A 20,490-nucleotide genomic window follows, 5' to 3' on the forward strand; every position below is an offset into this window, starting at 1 on the left:
CTGACTGGGAGTCAAACTGGGAATCTCTCAGGTTCATGGCTCAACTCTCAGCCGCTGAGCGACACTGGCCAGGCTTATTGATTTATGAGAGAGAGAGAGAGAGAGAGAGAGAGAGAGAGAGAGAGAGACCGATTTGTTGTTCCACTTATTTATGCAATCATTGGTTGATTCTTATATGTGCCCTAACTGGGATCAAACCCTCAACCTAGGCACTTCCCCTGACCTGAATCGAACCCGCAACCTTTTCCATGTCTGGGATGACGCTCCAACCAACCCACCCACCCAGCCATGGCGGTAGAAATATTTTTAGAGTACAAGGTAGTAAGGCACCCCACAGATAAAAAGGGGCCCTGGCTGGTTTGGCTCAGTGGATAGAGCGGCGGACTGGGGAGTCCCAGGTTCAATTCCGGTCAAGGGCATGTACCTTGGTTGTGGGCACATCCCCAGTAGGAGGTGTGCAGGAGGCAGCTGGTCGATGTTTCTAACTCCCTATCCCTCTCCCTTCCTCTCTGTAAAAAATCAATAAAATATATATATTTTAAAAAAGATAAAAAGGGGAGCCGAGCCCTAGCTGGTTTGGCTCCTTGGATAGACCCTAGGCCTGCGGACTGAAGGGTCCTGGGTTCGATTCCGGTCAAGGGCACATGCCCGGGATGCGGGCTCAATCCCCAGTAGGGGGCGTGAAGGAGGAAATCAATGATTCTCTGTCATCATCGATGTTTCTATCTCTCCTCTCTGAAATCAATAGAAATATATTTAAAAAAAGGGGGGGGGGAGCCCAAGGCCAGACTTAACACCAGCTCATCCAGTCCCAGCGTGTAGATTGTTTTGAGGGGCCGCCAGGCGAGAGCCGCTGACCGCGGAGGAGGGGACGCCTTCCCCGCCCCCTGCGTCTCCCCGGGGGACTCAGGCCCAGGTCGCCCCACAGCTTGGCGTCACCGCAGCACCAAGTCGCCTCGGGCCCCATTGGCCGGAAGTCGGTAAGCGGAGGCTCCCATTGGCCCGATGCCAGAAGCCTCCCATTGGTCGAAGACTCAACAAACGGAGACTCCATTGGTTGCGCGCTGCCACGCGCCGCGCGACCTTCTGGGAGTTGTAGTCTTGACGTCCCCGGGTCGGCCGCCATTGTCCCGCGGTGGGCGAGCAGTAGCGGACCTTGAGGCGGGGGGCGGCTCTCGGGTTTAGGGTCGCCCCGCGCTCTCGTCCTCGACCTCTAGGCCCAGGATGGACCCTGAGGAGGAAGCGGCCGCCTTGGCGATGGCGACGGGGCTGCCGCCGGGACGGCCTCAGGTAACGGTAACAATAGCCGAAACGACGGCGGCCGCGGGCCCGGCCTGACGTCTCCCTCCGAGTCTGACCTTTCACCCCCGCGGCGCTCCTCCCGTTACCTGCGGGGAAACTGAGGCGAGGTCGGCGTGCGCGGTCTGGGGTGCTGCTAGGGGCCCCCGAGAGCGAATGCTCGGCCGCTCCGCCCGCCTCCCGGGTCTCTGATGCGGCTTAGGGTCCTTCCCGGGGACGGGCCGGCCCCCTCCCCGACGCCGTCCCTCCCCCGCCCCCCTCCCCGCCCGGAAGGCTGACCCCGCGGCCGGGGGTCACAGGTATGGTCGCCTGGAGATGCTCGGATGCGTGGAGTCACCGGACACCCGCCGAGGGCCCGGCTCCGCGCTCCCTGGCCTGCGGGCTGGGCGGCACCTCGGGAGGCGAGGAGAGGTCAGGCGGCACCCCGTGAGGGGCGGAGACAACCTGGGTCCCCGGCGCCACCCCCGGGCTGGGGGACAGCAGTGCCGAGAGGCCCGCGCCTGCAGGTCGCTGTGGGAAGGCCCCGGCCCCCAGCCCCCCAGCCCCCCAGCCCCGGCGGTTCCAGGCGAAGTGGCCGCTGTGGTATTTCTCTGGTTGAGCGTGACCTATGAACCTGGAGGTCAAGGTTCGATTCCTGGTCCGGGCGCATGCCCGGTTGGGGGGGGGCGTGCAGGAGGCAGCTGGTCCATGATCCTCTCTCATCCATGTTTCTCTCCCTCTCCCTTCCTCTCTCTAAAATCAATAAAAATAAAATAAAAGATAAAGTGCTGTCTCTCCCCACTGTAAGGAGACAAAAGTCATTCAGAATTCCTGAAGCTGCCCTGGCCGGTGTGGCTCAGTGGATAGAGCGTCGGCCTGCGGACTGAAGGGTCCCGGGTTCGATTCCGGTCAAGGGCATGTGCCTTGGTTGCCTGCACATCCCCAGTAGGGGGTGTGCAGGAGGCAGCTGACTAATGTTTCTAGCTCTCCCTCTCTCTTCCTCTCTAGAAAATCAATAAATTATTTCTTTTTAAAAAATTGCTGAAACTGGCATTTTTGCTGCCGCTGCTGCTTTTTTTTTTTTTTTTTAAATAATCCTTACTGGAGGATATGTTTACTGATTTTTAGCAGAGAGGGAGGGAGAGAGAGAGAGAGAGAGACATTGATGTGAGGGAGCAACATGGATCGGCTGCCTCCCCGGGCATGTGCCCTGATTGGGAATTGAACTGTGACCTCCTGGGTTTTTTTGTTTGTTTTCTTTTTGTATTTATCATTATTATTTATTTGTTTATTTTTATAATTTTTTTTTATTGTCTAAAGTTTTACATATGTCTCCTTTTTCCCCAATTGTCTTCCCCCTCCCCCAGCCATTCCCACCCTGGGGAAGTCCCCACCGCCCCAGTGTCTGTGTCCATTGGTTGTGCTAATATGCATGCATACAAGTCCTTTGGTTGCTCTCTAACCGCGCGCCCCGCGCCGCCCCCCCTGCCATTTGTCTCTGGATCAATTCTTGTTCATCAGTTTATGTTGATCATTATATCCCACGTATGAGCGAGGTCATGTGATATTTATCTTTCTCCGCCTGGCTTATTTCACTTAGCATAATGCTCTCCAGGTCCATCTATGTTGTTGCAAATGGTAAGAACTTCGTCTTTTTTATAGCGGCGTAGTAGTCCATTGTGCAGATGTTCCACAGTTGTTTTCTGTTTTTTGGGGTTTTTTTAATATATTTTATTGATTTTTTTACATAGAGGAAGAGAGAGGGATAGAGAGTCAGAAACATCGATGAGAGAGAAACATCGATTAGCTGCCTCTTGCACACCCCCCACTGGGGATGTGCCCGCAACCAAGGTACATGCCCTTGACTGGAATCGAACCTGGGACCCTTGAGTCCGCAGGCCGACGCTCTATCCACTGAGCCAAACCGGTTTCGGCTGTACCACAGTTTTTTAATCCACTCATCTGCTGATGGACTCTTAGGCTGTTTCCAAATCTTAGCTGTGGTGAATTGTGCTGCTGTGAACATAGGAGTCATATGTCCTTTCTGATTGGTGTTTCTGGGACCTCCTGGTTCTCAGGTCTATGTTCAACCACTGATTTTTACGAGAGAGGAAGCAGCGGGGAGGGGGGAAATAGAAACATGGGTCAGCTGCCTCCTGCACCGCCTCCCACTGGGGATTGAGCCGGAATCCCGGGCATGCTCCCTGAGGGAGGATCCAAGAGGCAGCCCCTCTGCGCAGGGGAGGGCGCCCTGACCTGGACTCACCCCTGCACCCTCGGCCTATGGGGTCGGCGCTCTCACCTGAGCTCCCGGCCAGGGCTCTATCTCCTTGGACATATTCTTAGATATATCCTTTGTTAGTTTTATTATGTGGTCTTTATTATTGAGTTGTAAGAGTTTTTTTGTATGTTCCCGATACAAATCTTTTATCAGATTAGTGTGTTTTTTTCCGACTAGTATCTTCCATTATGTGGGTGTCTGTTGGCTAGAGTGTCCTTTGGAGCATAAAAGTTTTTCATTTTGAGGACGTTTTGTTTATTTCTTGCTTGTGCTTTTTGCTGTCCTATCTAAGAATCCTTTGCCAAGTCCAAGGTTATGAAGATTTATCCCTGTGTTTTCTTCTAAGAGTTTAATCGTTTCCGCTCTTACGTTTATGTGAGGTAGGACTGCTTGTCCTGGAGGAAGAGTTTCACAGCCGCTCAGTCCCCGCCACAGCCCCCAGGAGACAGGGAAAGAGGAGGCAGGTGTGGGTCCCTGCTCTGCTGCTTTTTGTTGTTGTCAGTTCTCACCCGAGGATATTTTTCTGTTGATTTTTAGAGAGAGTGGAAGGGAGGGGGAGAGACAGGAAGAGACTCACACATCGATTGGTTGCCTCTGGCACGCACCCTGACCAGGCCCGGGCATCAAGCCTCTAACTGAGGTACATGCCCCTGACTAGATTGGAACCTGAGACCCTTCAATCCACAGGCCGATGCTCTATCCACTGAGCCACACCGGCCTGGGCTGCTCCGTGTTTCTTGAGGGGTCCTGGATTGCGAGAGGGTGGTTCTTGGGTGACGCACCCTGGAATCGGGCTCCCTCCTCTCTGGTTCCAGGTGCATCACCTGAGAACTGCAGCTGCCAAGTCACCGCTGCTCGGCAGCTCCTGCGATGAGCGTCTGCCCCCCGGTGGTCAGTGCACGTCATGGCTACTGGTCGGATGGTCGCTTAGGCTTTTATATATATATATAAAAGGATTATTTTTAAAAATCTTTACCAGAGGGAATGTTCAATAATTTTTAGAAAGACGGGGGTGGGGGGAGAGAGATAAATATTGATGGGTTGCCTCCCATACGTGCTTGACTGGGGCCAGGAATCCCACCCCGACTGAATTGAACCCGCGATCTTTCCGTCTGTGAGAAATCGCGCCAACCAACTGAGCCACCGGCCAGGGCTGTGGGACACATTTGAAGTGCATTGGCTCAACTTATAAAAATAAAAAGTCTTCACTTGAAAAATGACCTGATTTTCAGCTTCTCACCAGAGACTGGCAGTTCTGACCACTTGGGTCCCGTATTTCCCCACAGTCAGCTGCCCCTTTGCACGGGGCCCATTTCCCTGCCCCCTCCAGGTCACCCCTCAGGCTAAACACTCCCACTGGCCACGCCAGCCCTGGGGAGCCTGTTCGGTCCCTGAGGGCAGGGGAGTTTCTGACTCTCGCTGTAACCGCCTTGTCCGAGAGGACGGGCCTTGCTCTGAGTCTGAGGGCTCGTGTGTTCACTGTAGATGCACAACCTGGCCCAGGCCCCGGGCCTTGACAGCAGCCGTGTCTGTGGCCCACGGAGCTGCTGGTCAGGAGTGCAGACCGGCCTCTGTCCGCGTCCTCACCTGTCTGAGGTCAGTGGTAGGTCTGCTGTGGGTGGTTCTGATCCCGCTGGCGGCTCTCAGGTGCTCGCTGTGCAGTCCACACGGATGTGTAGAAGCCCCGTAGGTGCCGGCGAGACCCGGCTCACATGCCCAGGACCCTGGCTGCCCGTCTGCTCCTTCCCACTCCTCCTCCTCTTCCCGTGAGCGCTGACGGGGCAGCCCAGCTGACAGAGCGTGTATGTGACATTTCAGGAGCCCGTGACCTTCCGGGACGTGGCCGTGGACTTCTCCCCGGAGGAGTGGGGGCGGCTGGGCCCTGCGCAGAGGACGCTGTACCGGGACGTGATGCTGGAGACCTTCGGGCACCTGCTCTCCGTGGGTGAGGCCGCCGCCCGCGCTGAGAGCAGATTCCCGCACTAATTCTTCATGGGTGACAGGTCGTAGGGCCCCGGGCTGGGGACCGGGACCTGGGTGCCCCTTCCCTGAGGGGCATGCGGGCAGGGAGGTGTCTTCCCTTCTCTGCCCCATTGCACAGCCTTCTCCTCGTGGTGAGAATCCCCGTCCTGAGGTCAGGAGTCCGGGGCTGGGGGCGGGCTGCTGCTTTGTGTCCCAACAGAACCCCACATCTCGTGTCTCCCTCTGTTTCCAGGGCCCGAGCTTCCCAAGCCTGAAGTCATCTCCCAGCTGGAGCAAGGCGCCGAGCTGTGGGCAGTGGAGCGGGGACTCGCCCAGGGCTGCTGTCCAGGTGGGGATCCCTAGGGGGCGCTGTTGAGAACGGGTGGTGAATCTTGTCCTCCAGACCATCTGCAGACCCAGTGGTCACAGCGAAATGTTAAGGGGGAAGTCCAGAAAGGGGAAGGGCTGGTTAGGCTAAGTCCAGAGGAGGCCAGGCTCCAGGTCACTGTCCCTGTGGGCTGAAGGTCACTGTCCCCATTGGCTGAAGGTCACTGTCCCCATGGGATGAAGGTCACAGTCCCCGTGGACTGAAGGTCACTGTTCCCTGGGCTGAAGGTCACTGTCCCGTGGGCTGAAGGTCACTGTCCCCTGGGCTGAAGGTCACTGTCCCCGTGGGCTGAAGGTCACTGTCCCCTGGGCTGAAGGTCACTGTTCCCCTGGTGCCGAGTCTGTGGTGGTGGTTGCAGCAGCCGGAGGAAACAGGTTCGCCTTCACCTCCGTGCACTCATCAGGGAGCCCTCTTGGGCCTGAGGCCTCTGGCTGCAGCTCCCCAGGTGTCCTGAGACGGGCACCCCGCTTGCATGTGGCCTGTGACTCGAGTTTTCAAAAACCGAGCTGCTCGTCTGCCCTGAGGCCCCAGGCTGCTGCTCCAGGCTCGGTTCAGCGTCTGCCTCCAGCTCCTGAAGGCAGGCTCTCCCTCTGTTGGGGTCACTACTTGATCCCCAGAATCTGAGGTCAGGTAGCAAGTATTTTAGGCTTTGCGGGCTGCGTGTAGTCTGTTTTCTATCACAACAAACATAACAGCTTAAAATGGCACACATTGGGCAGGAGGGAAGGTAGCGGGGTGGAGGCCGAGCTGCTGGGGGCCGGCTCCCCTCTGTTCCTTCCCCGCCCCTCAGAGCTCTGCTTTCTTTCAGGCTGGGAGCCTGGACCTGAAGCGCCCGCGGGGCAGGTCCTTCCTGAGGAAGTGCCGTCCGGCGCCCCCGGGGAAGGCTGGGGCTGTGGGGTCCCGGCGCCCCAGGAGGACCAGGATGGCTCCAGGCCGGCCGAGTTCTGCCTCGAGGAAGCCCCAGCTCAAGGGAGGAGCCCCGAGAGCCTCAGACCCAGGGAAAGCTGTGTCCCGAGCTCAGACCTAGACCTGTTCCCCGAGATTCCTGGGAGCGCCTCTTTCTGTACCTCCGACTCGCAGGCCACGGACTCCGGGGGTCCCTCCCGCCCAGCTGGCCAGCAGGACCCTCGGGCCGGCCCCCTCGCGGAGCTCGCAGCTGGCCCCGCCCCGGAGAAGCCCTACAAGTGCACGGACTGTGGGAAGTCTTTCAACCACAACGCGCACCTCACGGTGCACAAGCGCATCCACACCGGGGAGCGGCCGTACATGTGCAAGGAGTGCGGCAAGGCCTTCAGCCAGAACTCCTCGCTGGTGCAGCACGAGCGCATCCACACGGGCGACAAGCCCTACAAGTGCGCCGAGTGCGGCAAGTCCTTCTGCCACAGCACGCACCTCACCGTGCACCGCCGCATCCACACCGGCGAGAAGCCCTACGCCTGCCAGGACTGCGGCCGGGCCTTCAACCAGAACTCCTCGCTGGGCCGGCACCGGCGCACGCACACCGGGGAGAAGCCCTACGCCTGCAGCGTGTGCGGCAAGGCCTTCTCCCGCACCACCTGCCTGTTCCTGCACCTGCGGACGCACACAGAGGAGCGGCCCTACGAGTGCAGCCACTGCGGGAAGGGCTTCCGGCACAGCTCGTCGCTGGCGCAGCACCAGCGCAAGCACGCGGGGGAGAAGCCCTACGAGTGCCGCCAGCGGCTCCTCTTCCAGCAGGCCGCCCTCGCCGCGCACCAGTGGGCGGGCGCCCTGGGCTGCGACCCGGCCCTGGCTCCGGGCGAGGGCGCCCAGCGCAGTGACCGGCCCTTCCGGTGCAGCCAGTGCGGCAAGTGCTTCATCCAGAGCTCGCACCTCATCCGCCACCAGGTAACGCACACGCGGGATGGGCCTCGCGGGCGGAAGCGGCGGCGGCCGGAGCAGCCCCTGGGCCGCAGCTCACATCCTCCCCTGCGCACAGGTGAGGACCCCGGGCACGGGACCGGGGCGGGGCCGCCTGCCAGCAAGGCGCTCGCCCTGTTTGACATCCACGAGATCATGCAGGAGAGAAACCCCGTGCACGTGATTGCGGTGGAGGAGCCGCCTGTGGGCACGCCCGTGGTGTTTGACATCAAAGAGTCCCCCTAGGAGGCCCTGCGGGACTGACCCTCACCGCAGGCAGGACGGCCTGGGCGCCCTCCGCTCTCCCTGACCGGAGCTTGGGGGGCCTCAAGCCCGGTGCACCCTTTACCCTATTTTCTACTGTTGCCTCTGGGACTCTGACATGGGTTCGCAGGTCATGTTAAAAAGTCAGCACAGGCCCTGTTCGGTAAAGGAAAACTAAAGCAAGAGTGATTGTAATGGAGTGACGTGTGCTCAGTGGGCGCGGAGTCTCCTGGCCGAGCCGCTAGGCTGGAGACCTGCAGGGCCTGTCGGGGGTCGTCTAATAACGGGGTCTGAGGTTGGCCAGGAAGCATTGTGAGGGGCAGTCCTGTCCGGGACGTGATTTTTTATTATTATTTTTAATCTTCACCAGAAAAATGAGAAATAGGAATTTTTCCTATTGATTTTTTTTTTTAAGAGAGTGGAGGGGACGGATGCAGAGGGGAGAGAGAGAGAAACATTGATGTGTTAGAGAGTTGTCCCAACTCGTTCCCCAAAGGGAGCCGCAGATTGAATCTGCAACCAAGGTATGGTCCCTCGACCAGAAATCTAACCCTGGACCCTTCAGTGCACAGGCCGGGGCTCTTACACTGAGCACCCGCCAGGACGGGAGGTGAATTTTCAGTGTTGACTCAGTCTTGGAAAAAGTTTGAGCAAAACAAAACGCCGTTGCATTTCTGGGAAATTCTGTACAAAACTCTCAGCATGCAGGATTCCTGTGTTTACCTGTGAGGTCGGCTGAGGGTCTCCGTTCTCACTTAAACAGATGGTTTCATAGGTACACTCGGGGTCCCCAGGGCCAGTCTGCACTTCACTGGCATTGGAGCCCCGCCCACATCAGCCACTCCCGTGCCCGACGCAGACGGCAGGCAAACCCCATGAGATGCCACTGCTCCTGGGAAAGCCACTGCCTCTTAGCAGCCAGTGCTGCTCCGAGCTGCAGGCGGGCTCTCCATTGGTGAGGTCTGGTTGCCATGACTGCGGGAGGGCAGGGACCTGCTCCACATCCCATAATGTCCCCACTGCAAAGGTAGAGACACCGTGCCCAGCACTAGCCACCATTTCCCGAAATTGCTTGATCAGGGCTGTATAACAATTTTTTACATTTAATTGTTTTGTTTGTTTTTATTTCAGAGAGGAAGGGAGAGGGAGAGACAGAAAAAACATCAATGATGAGAGGGAATCATGGATCGGCTGCCTCCTGCACGTCCCCCGACTGGGGATCAAGCCTGCAACCCGAGCACGTGTCCTTGAGCAGAATGGAACCTGGGGCCCTGGAGTCTGCAGGCCGGTGCTCTATCCACTGAGCTGCACCGGCGAGGGCTCTTCTTTAGTCTTACATTCGTTTTGGGGGGGATTTTGTCACCATCTCCAGCCTCCCCATCAGCTGCTCCTCGCTTTGACTGGTGGAATGCCCTCTGGTGATGCCCGGGTGTGCTGGGGCACCTCGCGAATTGTGTGACCCCCACCTTGTATGGGGTCTCTGCTTGAGGCCCCAGGTGTCGGTGCCAGACTTCTGAGAACATGGTTCATTTCTGTATGACGAGGGGCATGCTCACAGCACCATTCATGTTCGTGGTCGCAAACTCCGCCTCGATCATCTTACTGCTCCTCCAGTTTTAAACCTGAGCAAAGCCTAGCACTCCAGCTCGGTCCAGGCTGTTATTGACATAAAGAGCACCGTGATCACCTGGCTGGTTTAGCTAAGTGGTTAGAGCAGGGGGTCCTCAAACTTTTTACCAGGGCGCCAGTTTACTGTCCCTCAGACCGTTGGAGGGCTGGACTATAGTTTAAAAAAAAAACTATCAACAAATTCCTATGCAAACTGCACATATCTTATTTTGAAGTAAAAAAACAAAACGGCAAAAACATCCGCATGTGGCCCGCGGGCCGTAGTTTGAGGACGCCTGGGTTAGCGCATTGGCCCACAGACCGAAAGGTCACGGGTTCGATTCCTGCTCAAGGGCACGTGCCTCAGTTGCAGGTTCCCCATCCCCAGTAGGGGCATGTGCAGGAGCCAACCAGGCAATGTATCTCTCTCATGTCAACATTTCTCTGTCCTCCCATCCACTGTCTCTAGAAAGTAATGGAAAATTATCCTCGGGTGAGGATTTAAAAAAGCACACAGTGTGATCAAGGTGCGATCCTTACCCTAAAGGGTGTGGCTCAGTTGATAGAGCGTCGGCCTGTGAACTGAAGAGTTCCGGGTTCAATTCCTCGTCAGGGCACATGCCCGGGTTGTGGGCTTGATCCCCAGTGAGGGGGGTGCAGGAGGCAGCCGATCCATGGTTCTCTCTCATCATGGATGTTTCTATCTCTCTATCCTTCTCCCTTCCTCTCTGAAATCAATAAAAATATATTTTTATTTAAAAAAAAGGTGTGATCCTTGGTGTCTCCTAGGCCAATGTTTATAAAAACCCAGGATTGAGCCCAGCCAGTGATGCTCAGTGGGTGAGCATTGAACTGTGAACCAGGAGGTCATGGTTTGATTGGTGGTCATGTTGCACACTCGGTCCCCAGTGTGGGGTGTGCAGGAGGCAGCGGTCCATGATTCCCATCATTGATGTTTCTATCTTTCCCTTTTCCTCTCTGAGATCAATAAAAAACTATTTTTTATAAAGTGGTGATAGATTTTATCTTGCGTGGTTGGCACACGGTACAATATATAGATATTGTAACACAGAGGCCCACACCCGAAACCTATAGGATCATGTTGACCAGTGTCACCCCAATAAATGTAGTAAAAACAAACCCAGGGTTTGAATCTCTGTGGACACACACACACACACACACACGCCCCCCCCCTCCCCCCGCCGCACGCACGTCAAGTCCTTTGCTCTGAGATGCAGACACAGCCTCCTTGTGTGCTGTTCCCCCTGCACCTGCATTGCAGTGAAGTTAGGTACATCCGTGCACGTCCAAAGCTGGAAGGAAGCAGCACTGATCCTGCGAGAGACGGGCGTCTGGACCCATAGGGCCCGTAGGGCAGCAGCCTCGAGACAGCGCTGGGGTGGCGGAGCTTCAGCGCTCGCTGCCCAGCACGGCCCAGTGTCCGCCTCTGTGGGTGCTGAGGTCACAGTGGGGCGGTTCCCATGGTAGCTGAGCTGCTCTGGCTCCTCCCTGGAGGTTGTGCCTACAAGACCCTCGTGCAGCCCAGGTGTGTGTCCCCACACGCGCTTCTCCTGGGGGTTTGTCCCTGCACAGCCTCTGTCCCTGTCCGCCCTCAGCCACCCTGCCTTCTGGGAACCTTCCCTTCACCCCGGAGGAAAGGGTGCGTCTCGGGCAGGCGGGGCCTCGGTGTCGGTTCCCTTTCCCAGGGAAGGAAGGTGGGCACAGGGCGAGGAGCCGCCCACCGTTACAGCAGCGACGTCAGCAACAGCTTCAACTGGTCGGGTTCCTTGGAGAGAGAATCATTGATCAGCTGCCTCCTGCACGCCCCCCACTGGGGACGTGCCCGCAACCAAGGTACATGCCCTTGACCGGAATCGAACCGGGACCCCCAGTCCGCAGGCCGACGCTCTATCCACTGAGCCACACCGGCCAGGGCTAAGTAATTTTTTTTAAAGAAGCAGCAGCAGGAGGAGCCAACAGGTGTCCGCTGCCTCCGCTGTCCGCACACCTGGCAGAGGCCTCGGGCTGTCACTCAGCAGGGCGTTCACTTTGCATGATGTTCAGGGGCAGTTCCCTCAGCGCTGCGCCCACCCTCACCCCCACCCCCACCCCCACCCCCTGCAGGCGGGGCCGGCGCTGTCCGAGGTGCTGAAACGTCCCGCCGTGTCTGAAAGGGGACTTGGCTGAAATGACTTCATTGAAATGACATCCGGTGTCCTGGCCACGCCTGCCTTTCTCCTGCCCGGGAGCCACCGGACTCCACGTTCCCGGGCAGGCAGTCCACGCGAGTTCCCACCCCTGCTTCCCTGGCGCTTCTCCCCCTCGGGGCTGGTCTGTGGCCGCAGCCGCCAGGGAGCGCGCATCCGGGGACCGGGAGCTCGTATTCTGGGACAGAGCCCTTGCCTCTGCCCCGGCCGCTCCTCCCTCTCCCCCTCCTCCTCCTCGTCTCACCTCAGGGTGGGGCTCAGGACCCTGTCACCAACCGAGGGGGCAGATCTGGGTCAGAGGCTCCTGTGGCCACAGCTAATCAGCCCAAAATCCAGAAAAAGGACGGAGCGGTGACACACACAGCTCACCCTCCAGGTCATGTGCAACCACGCGACAGACACGTGGGGTCCCCTGTACATGGTCACAGTGAGCCAGCCACACACACACACACACACACACACACACACACACACACACACACACCTTCCCCTCACCACGGCACCCTCATTCCTCACCCCCTCGCACTATGCAAGGTTCAACTTCCCACGCACGGTCCAGCGAGATCCTGCCTCACCGTCCCGCGGCCCCACATAGGCCCACCTGGACTACAACTCCCGGCAGGCCTCAGGCTGCTGGAGGGCTCCGGCGTGGCACCTTCTGTGAGCTGTCACCCAGGGCCACGCCTGGTCCGTGTGGCGCGGCGCATTCCGGGAGTTGTAGTCCAGGCGGGCTGCGCGGCGCATTCTGGGAGTTGTTGTTCCGGCGTGCGGACGCGCTGGCGGGCTCCTCCGTCGGGCGCCTACGCGTCCGCTACCGGAAGTGTCCCCTCGCCCCTCGGTGAGGTGGGTCCGAGGGGGGTCCCGCCGGGGTCGGGCCCGGAAGCCGCGAGCGTCCCCAGCGCCCCAAAGCGAGACGTGCTGGACGCGGCCACGGGCGGGCAGGCGGGCCGGTGTGAGGGGCTGACTGCCGGGCGCGCGAGCGCCGACGGACGCCCGCGAGTGCGGGACCGACTGACGTACCGAGCGCAGAACTGGTCCAAGGTGGGACCGCTGACTGGGCGTGGGGCGTGGGGCCGGCCGACCGGGCGCGCGATGGGCCTGCCCCAGTCCTGGGCGCGAGTGTCTGGCCGACGCGTGGGGCCGCCAGTGGGACGGGGTCTGACCGTCCGGCCGGGTGTGCGGCGCCGGCGGGGGCGGGGGCGGCCGCCGGCGGGTGTGTGACGTGAGAGGCTGGGCGCGTGGCTGACCGCGTGTGACCTCGCGTGACCTCGCCTCCCTAGGGGCCTGGCTGAGGCGACGAGCAAGAAGGGATGTGACTGACCGAGGAGATGCCCCGAGACTGTGTTTATCTATTTATTTATTTTTAAATATTTTTATTGATTTCAGAGAGGAAGGGAGAGGAGAGAGAGAGAAACATCAACATGAGAATCATTGATCCGCTGCCTCCTGCGCGCCCCACTTTGGGGGATGGAGCCTGGAACCCAGGCCTGTACCCTGACCCGGAATCAAACCTGGGACCTCCTGGTTCATAGGTCAAATCTCAACCCCTGAGCCACACCGGTTTGTGTGTTCAGTGGTCTGTGTGTGACAGAGATCGTGTGTGCCCGGCCCTGGCCTCCCCGACACCAACAGGTTGCAGGTTCGATCCCTGGTCAGGGCAGTACCTGGGCGGCAGGTTCAGTATCCGCTCGGGGTGAGTTTGGGAGGCACCCAATACATATTTCTCTCTCTCATCAATGTTTCTCTCTCCCTCTCTCCCCATTCCTCTCCACCTCTCTCAAATCAATACATTAAAAAAAAAAGAAAGAAAGAAATAGCCCTAGCCGGTGTGGCTCAGTGGATAGAGCATCAGCCTGCGGACTGAAGGGTCCCGGGTTCGAATATGGGTCAAGGGCATATGACCAGGTTGCAGGCTGGATCCCCAGTGAGGGGGCGTGCAGGAGGCAGCCGATCCATGATTCTCTCTCGTCATTGATGTTTCTCTCTCTCTCTCCCTCTCCCTTCCTCTCTGAAATCAATAAAAAAATATTTTTTTTTCTTTTAAAGAAAGAAATTGTATGTGCCTGGGAATATTTTGGGGTATGACTGACAGGCTGCCTGGGATAGGGTGTGTGCATATACCTATGCGATTGACTGTCATGTTTCTCAGGGGGACTGAAAAGTGGAGGATTTGCGGTGTTTATCAAGTATATGACAAGGAATTTGTGTTTTGCCTTGTCTGCAGCTGAAACTGTGTGGCCAGTGGTTTATGGATATGTCCCCCGGTGCCTTCTGGGAGCTGATGTCTGCGAAGGGGCCGCAGAGACATCCTATTGGACGTTCGCTGCATGTTTGCTGTGAGCCTGGCCTCATGGATCACCTTGAGTAACCTCACCCTCTGAGGTGTGTGCCATTATCAGCCAGGGTACGAGTAAGGAGTGAGAAAAGAAAAAAAAAACACTTTGTCTTCGCTGGTTTGGCTCAATGGATAGAGCGTCAGCCTGCAGATTAAAGGGTCCCGGGTTCGATTCCGGTCAAGGGCACATGCCCGGGTTATATAGGGCTCAATCCCCAGTGTGGGGCATGCAGGAGGCAGCTGATCCATGATTCTCTCTCATCACTGATGTTTCTATCTCTCCTTCTCCCTTCCCTTCCTCTAAGAAAAATAAGTAAGTAAATAAATAAATATTGAAAAAACACCCCTCCTCCCCCGAGCCAGGTGGCTCAGTTGGTTTGAGCATCATCCCATACACACGTACACACACACACACACACACATGACTACCTGGGGAGTGTGTGAGATTGGAGAGGGGGAGGCATGCACTTTAAGCAGGCTGGCCATAGAGTCGGGCTGCCTGGATTGTTCAACTGGGCCAATGTTTTTCTCCTCTGTGTCTGTTTTCATATCTGTTCGTTGGAAAGAAAGTTCCCACCTTCTGAGTCTATTGTGAATTTCTTTTTTTCTTTTTCTTTTTTTTTCACAAATGAGGTTTATTTTATTTTTAATCCTTATCCGAGGCTAGTTTTCCATTGATCTTTTAGAGAAAGTGCAAGAGAGAGGGAAAGACAGAAACATCGATGTGAGAGAAACACATCGATGGGTTGCCTCCTGCATGTGTCCTGGACCATGGCCCGGGCCAGTATATGCAAGCATTGGGCACGGTGCTCACCACCACGTGGGTACTGTCTTGTTTATTTTCTTACTAGAGGCCCACTGCATGGATTCCTGCACTGGTGGGGTCCCTCAGCCTGGCCTGCGGGGATTGGGCCGAAACCAGCAGTCCGACATCCCCTGAGGGGTTCTGGATTGCGAGAGGGCCCAGGCCAGGCCGAGGGACCTCACCCGTGCACCGGGCCTCTAGTATGTGTGTAAGATCTTTGGTTAATCTCTTCCTGCCCTCCCCCTACCCTCTTCTCTCTGAGATTCATCAGTCTGTTCCATGTTTCCATGCCTGTGCATTGAGTGTCTGCCCCCTGGTGGTCAGTGCCGTCATAGCTACCAGTCGAACAGTGGAATGATGGAATCGTTGGACACTTAGCATATTAGCCTTTTATATAGAGACTAGATGCCCGGTGCACAAAATTCATGCACAGGGGGGGGGCCCTCAGCCCAGCCTACACCCTCTCCAATCCCGGACCCTTCAGGGGATGTCTGACTGCCGGTTTAGGCCTGATCCCAATCAGGCAGTCGGACATCCCTCTAACAATCCGGGACTGCTGGCTCCTAACTGCTGGCTCTTAAATGCTCACCTGCCTGATTGCCCCTAACTGCCCTCCCTGCCAGCCTGATCACCCCTAACCGCCTCTGCCTGCTGGCTTGGTCACCCCCAACTGCCTCCCCCACCAGCCTAGTCACCCATAATGCCCCCCACCCACCAGCCTGGTTGCCCCCACTGCCCCCCCGCCAGCCTGGTCGCACCCCGCAGCCTGCTGTTCATTCGTTTGGTTGTCCCTCACTAACCCCCCTGCCAGCCTGGTCGCCCCATGCAGCCTCCTCTTCAGTCGTTTGGTCATCCCTCACTAACCCCCTTGCTGACCTGGTTACCCCACGCAGCCTGTTCGGCCGTCTGTCCGGTTGTTTCAGTCATGACGGCCCCTGTCTTTATATATATATATATATATATATATATATATATATATATATATGGATATTTTTATTTTATTTATTTTTAATCCTCACCCAAGGATATTTTTCCATTGATTTTTAGAAAGAGGGAAAGACAGAAATATTGATGTGAGAGAAACACATTGATTGGTTGCCTCCTGCACATGCCCCGACGAGAGTCCCGGCTGGGCAGGTGCCTACAACCAAGGTTCGTGGCCTTGACCGGAATTGAACCCGAGACCCTTTGGTCCACAGGCCAACGCTCTATCCACTGACCCAAACCGGCTACGGCTGATTATTTTTTTAGTATATTTTTATTGATTTCAGAGAGGAAGGGAGAGGGAGAGAGATAGAAACATCAGTGATGAGAGAGAACCACTGATGGACTGCCTCCTGCACGCCCCACACAGGCGATCTAGCCTGCAACCCGGGCATGTGCCCTGACTGGGAATCGAACCTCGACCTCCTGGTTCAGCCACTGAGCCACGCCGGCTGAGCTGCCCTGATAGTTCTGAGGATCTGTTTCCTGTGAGAGTGAGTCTCATGTCCAGGCCCCAGGCCAGCGTCTGCCCTGCTCTGCAGGGGTGAGGCAGCGTCCGGGTTCCCTGCTGACAGCGTTCCGATTTCCCGGCTCCCAGGCTCGCTGGCGTGCTCCTGCCCGATGGCCGTCCCCCAGGCCCCCCTGAGCCCGGTGCCCTGGGAACTGGACGGCGTCCTGCGGGTGAAGGTGGAGGATGAGGACGCCAGCCTCCCCCAGGTCCAGCTGTGTGGCCCTGGACACGTGGCCCACCCCGAGGAGGCGGCGCGCCTGCGCTTCCGGCGCTTCCGCTACGAGGAGGCGTCTGACCCACAGGAGGCCCTGGCCCAGCTCCGCGAGCTCTGCCGCCAGTGGCTGCGGCCGGAGGCGCACTCCAAGGAGCAGATGCTGGAGCTGCTGGTGCTGGAGCAGTTCCTGGGCGCGCTGCCCCCCAAGGTCCAGGCCTGGGTGGGGGCCCAGTGCCCCAGGAGCGGCAAGGAGGCTGCCATGCTGGTGGAGGATCTGACTCAGGCGCTGGACCGGAAAGGTGAGGGGCGGCGGTGGGCGGTGTTCACAGGACACCCCAGACAGGGGCTGGACTGTGTGGGGGAGGGTAGGGGTCAGAATTCAGGTCGCTCAGTACATGTCCACCCCCCCCCCCCCCGTTTTTAATTCACCCAAATGCTTACACTGTGCAAAGCACACCTTTTTTTTAATTTATTTTATTTTTTAATGTTTTTATTCATTTTAAAGGGAGAGTGAGAGGGATATATAGAGAGAAACATCAATGATGAGCCCTGGCCAGTTTGGCTCAGTGGATAGAGCGTGGGCCTGCGGACTGAAGGGTCTTGTGTTCGATTCCGGTCAAGGGCACGCACCTCGGGGCACGCACCTCGGGGCAGGCTCCCGGCCCTGGTCGGGGGCGAAGCGGAGGCGGCCAGTCAATGTGTTTCTCTCACATCGGTGTTTCTCTCTGTCTTTCCCTCTCCCTTCCACTTTCTCTAAAACTCAATGGGAAAAAAAAATTATCCTCGGGTGAGGATTTTAAAAAAGAAAAAGAAAAGAAACATCAATGATAAGAGAGAATCCTGCATGCCCCACACTGGGGATAGAGCCCGAAACCCGGGCATGTGCCCTGACCGGGAATTGAACCGTGACCTCCTGGTTCATAGGTCAACACTGAACCGCTGAGCCATGGAGCCCAGTGTCTGTGTGAGTCCCTTATGCCTCAGTTTCCCAGTCAGTGAAATGGGGATTGCGGTCGTGATCTGCCTGCCCCAGCGTCGCCAACAGCGATGCCTCTGCAGCATGAAACAGCCACTGTCGGGGCCGTTTGTCCAGCTCCTCGAGAAGCAGGCGTTTCTGGAAGAGGTCGGCTAGGTGCACGCCCTGGGCCCCGGCGCCTGTGCCCACTTGGGTGTCGCAGGGCCGGGGAGGGGAGAGGCGGGAGGGGGGGAGTGGCCCCATCCTCGGACGGGTTGGGGACGTCTTCAGAGAAAAGGCAACAAGGGCCTGGAAGGAAGAGGGAAGCCAGAAGGAGAGACGGGGCCGAGGCCCTGTGGTGTGTATGGACCCCCGGGGTTCTGGGAAGAGCAGGTTCCTGGAATAGAGGAAGAAGGGCGTGGGCAGCACGTGGCCGGTGGGGTTGGGGGAGCTGAGGGGGTCCTCTGTGGGATTCAAGGGCGAGATTCTACAGCAGAAGCCCCAGCTTGGCCACTTGCTGTGTGACCTTGTACAAGTGACTCAACCTCTCTGAGCTCATGATGTGATCTTGCACCAGTTACACTCGAAGCCTGTTAGCGGTCAGCAGCCGGGGGGGGGGGGGGGGGGGGGGGGGACTCAGTGTGTTCTTCCTCCCTTACAGATGAGGAAACGGGGCTAGACAGGGGGCAGATCGCCAGGGCCCAGGAACCAGGCTCTGTGCTCCTATCAAGGGTAGGCCAGGGCAGGTGCGCCAGCACGGGTACAACCCCACCCCCGGCTGCCCTTAGCCACACTCCGCCCGCCCAGCACCTTGGAAAGGCCAGGCCTCAGACCCAGGCTGGCGTGGCTCAGTGGTTAGAGCGGGGCCTGCACACTGGAGGGTGGCAGGTTCCATCCCTGCATGGGGTCGGGGCATGTGAGGGGGGCTGTCAATCCATGTGTCTCCCGCACATCAATGTCTCTCTCGTTGGAATTGGGGGGGGGGGGGGGCGGCGGTGAGGGGATTGGAGGCTCTCAGCAGTGAGGCAGTGCCCAGCTGGTGTGTCAGGAGTGGCCCACGTGTCCCCTCACGGAGGGAGGCCAGTCCGGATGCTGATGTCAGGGAGGCCGATGCCCCAGGCCTGACGCTGCGGCTCCCATGTTTCAGGCTGGAAGCCAGGAGCCGAGCCCCCAGGGGCGAGCTGCAAGCACAGCGACTCGGAGGCGGACACGGCAGCCCAGGCCCTGGCGGGGGGCGCTTCCCTGGGACACGGCTTCGGGGACGCCCTCGGACCCCCGGGCAGCTCGGAGAGGATGGCGGGGCGCCCGAGGGAGGTCTGGACCGAGCCCTGCGCCCCGGAGACAGGTTTCAGGGCCGCTCCGGGGCCTCCCGAGGCGGCCCTCCGGGACCAGCCCGGCTGTGACTCCGGGGCCTTGGGGAACATCCCCAGCGTGTGGTCAGAGGTCACCTGGCCGGAAGAGGCCCCCTCCACGGAGGAATCCGGTCCTTTGGACGGTGGTGGCGCGGGCCCTCTGCGGGCGCCCTCCAAGTGCGGGGAGTGTGGGAAGACCTTCTCCAGCGCCTGGGCCCTGGACGCGCACAGGAAGGGCCATTCCCGCAAGACGCCCTACACCTGCAGCGAGTGCGGGAAGGCCTTCGGCCGCAGCACGCACCTGGCCCAGCACCAGGTGGTGCACACGGGGGCGAAGCCCCACGCGTGCCAGGAGTGCGGCCGGGCCTTCCGCAGGGTCACCCACCTAGCGCAGCACCGGCGCATCCACACCGGGGAGAAGCCCTACGCGTGCGGGGACTGCGGCAAGACCTTCAGCCGCAGCACGCACCTCACGCAGCACCAGCGGGTGCACACGGGCGAACGGCCCTACGCGTGCGTCGCCTGCGGCAAGGCCTTCAGCCAGAGCGCACACCTGACGCAGCACCTGCGCACGCACACCGGGGAGAAGCCCTACGCGTGCGAGGCCTGCGGGAGAGCCTTCAGCGACTACTCGGCCCTGATCCGGCACCTGAGGATCCACTCGGGGGAGAAGCCTTACCGCTGCCAGGTCTGCCCCAAGGCCTTTGCGCAGAGCTCGTCCCTGATCGAGCACCAGCGAGTGCACACGGGGGAGAAGCCCTACAGGTGCGGGGACTGCGGGAAGGCCTTCAGCCGCAGCTCCGCCCTCCTGGCTCACCTGCGGGTCCATGTCCCGGTTCTAAGGTGACCGCGGGGCAGCGGCCTCGTGCGCAACGTGGAGTGCAGGGGAGACCCCGAGTTCCCAAGGAGCCAAGAAGAAGGGGATGGGGCATCAAGGACTCCCCGGCATGAGGAGGTTCTTAAGGGCAGACTTGGGGGTGTCTGGGAGCAACTCTGCATTGGGGGGCCCGGAAAATGCAAAGCCGTCCAGCTTCCGGAAGGACCCCGCTGCCCTCCATCCCCACCAGGCCCGTCTCAGAGAGAGGACAGCCGCGCTGCGGATGGTGCTGATCCTCAGCCAGGACAGGGGGTGCGCCTCTGCCAGGACTCGGTGGTCTCAGGGTGACGATCTGGGCCGGGCCCCAAGTTCACACTCGGGTCCTCGCCTGCCTAGCCCGGGGGACGCTGCCCATGCTACTTCTGTGCCTTTCGTTTTTTATTTATTTTTATTTTTCTGGTTAATTCTCGAAGATATTTTTTTCATTGATCTTTAGAGACAATGGAAGGGTAGGAGGGAGGGAGGGAGAGAGAAACATCGATGGGAGAGACAGGGGTTGGTTGCCTGTCACACACGCCCAGACCAGGGCCAGGAAGGAACCTGCCACCTAGGAACGTGCCCTTGACGGGGAGTGGAACCCTTGGGTGGAAG

At 58.6% G+C, this 20,490-nt stretch overlaps 2 protein-coding genes across 4 annotated transcripts; both read left to right on the plus strand.

Moving 5' to 3' along the window:
- Positions 1–1,124: 1,124 nt before the first annotated feature.
- ZNF8 (zinc finger protein 8) lies at positions 1,125–10,712 on the plus strand. Its single transcript, XM_079760245.1, has 4 exons — positions 1,125–1,290; positions 5,378–5,504; positions 5,775–5,870; positions 6,718–10,712. Exons 1-4 carry the CDS (start codon positions 1,225–1,227, stop codon positions 8,031–8,033), a joined length of 1,605 nt encoding a protein of 534 aa, XP_079616371.1. The 5' UTR covers positions 1,125–1,224; the 3' UTR covers positions 8,034–10,712.
- A 1,801-nt stretch (positions 10,713–12,513) lies between these two features.
- On the plus strand, positions 12,514–20,155 carry ZSCAN22 (zinc finger and SCAN domain containing 22). Of its 3 annotated transcripts, none has more exons than XM_079760253.1 (4): positions 12,514–12,907; positions 14,091–14,248; positions 16,589–17,014; positions 18,818–20,155. In XM_079760253.1, the coding sequence occupies exons 3-4, from the start codon at positions 16,612–16,614 to the stop codon at positions 19,867–19,869; spliced, it is 1,455 nt and encodes a 484-aa protein (XP_079616379.1). In that variant the 5' UTR covers positions 12,514–12,907; positions 14,091–14,248; positions 16,589–16,611; the 3' UTR covers positions 19,870–20,155. The 3 variants fall into 3 exon arrangements, with proteins under 3 accessions (XP_079616379.1, XP_079616380.1, XP_079616381.1); XM_079760254.1 differs by having other exon boundaries at positions 12,514–12,709; XM_079760255.1 differs by having other exon boundaries at positions 12,514–12,704.
- The last annotated feature ends 335 nt before the right edge of the window (positions 20,156–20,490 follow it).

The sequence above is a fragment of the Cnephaeus nilssonii genome (genome assembly GCF_951640355.1).
Source record: "Cnephaeus nilssonii genome assembly, chromosome: 20".
Taxonomy (NCBI): Eukaryota; Metazoa; Chordata; class Mammalia; order Chiroptera; family Vespertilionidae; genus Cnephaeus; species Cnephaeus nilssonii.

Bases quoted from the DNA above. Each gene is read 5' to 3' on its own strand.
- ZSCAN22 (XM_079760253.1), top strand. From the start codon at position 16,612: ATGGCCGTCCCCCAGGCCCCCCTGAGCCCGGTGCCCTGGGAACTGGAC. The intron at 17,015-18,817 runs GTGAGGGGCGGC...CCCATGTTTCAG, and splicing joins TCAGGCGCTGGACCGGAAAG to GCTGGAAGCCAGGAGCCGAG.
- ZNF8 (XM_079760245.1), top strand. From the start codon at position 1,225: ATGGACCCTGAGGAGGAAGCGGCCGCCTTGGCGATGGCGACGGGGCTG. The intron at 1,291-5,377 runs GTAACGGTAACA...GTGACATTTCAG, and splicing joins TGCCGCCGGGACGGCCTCAG to GAGCCCGTGACCTTCCGGGA. The intron at 5,871-6,717 runs GTGGGGATCCCT...GCTTTCTTTCAG, and splicing joins CGCCCAGGGCTGCTGTCCAG to GCTGGGAGCCTGGACCTGAA.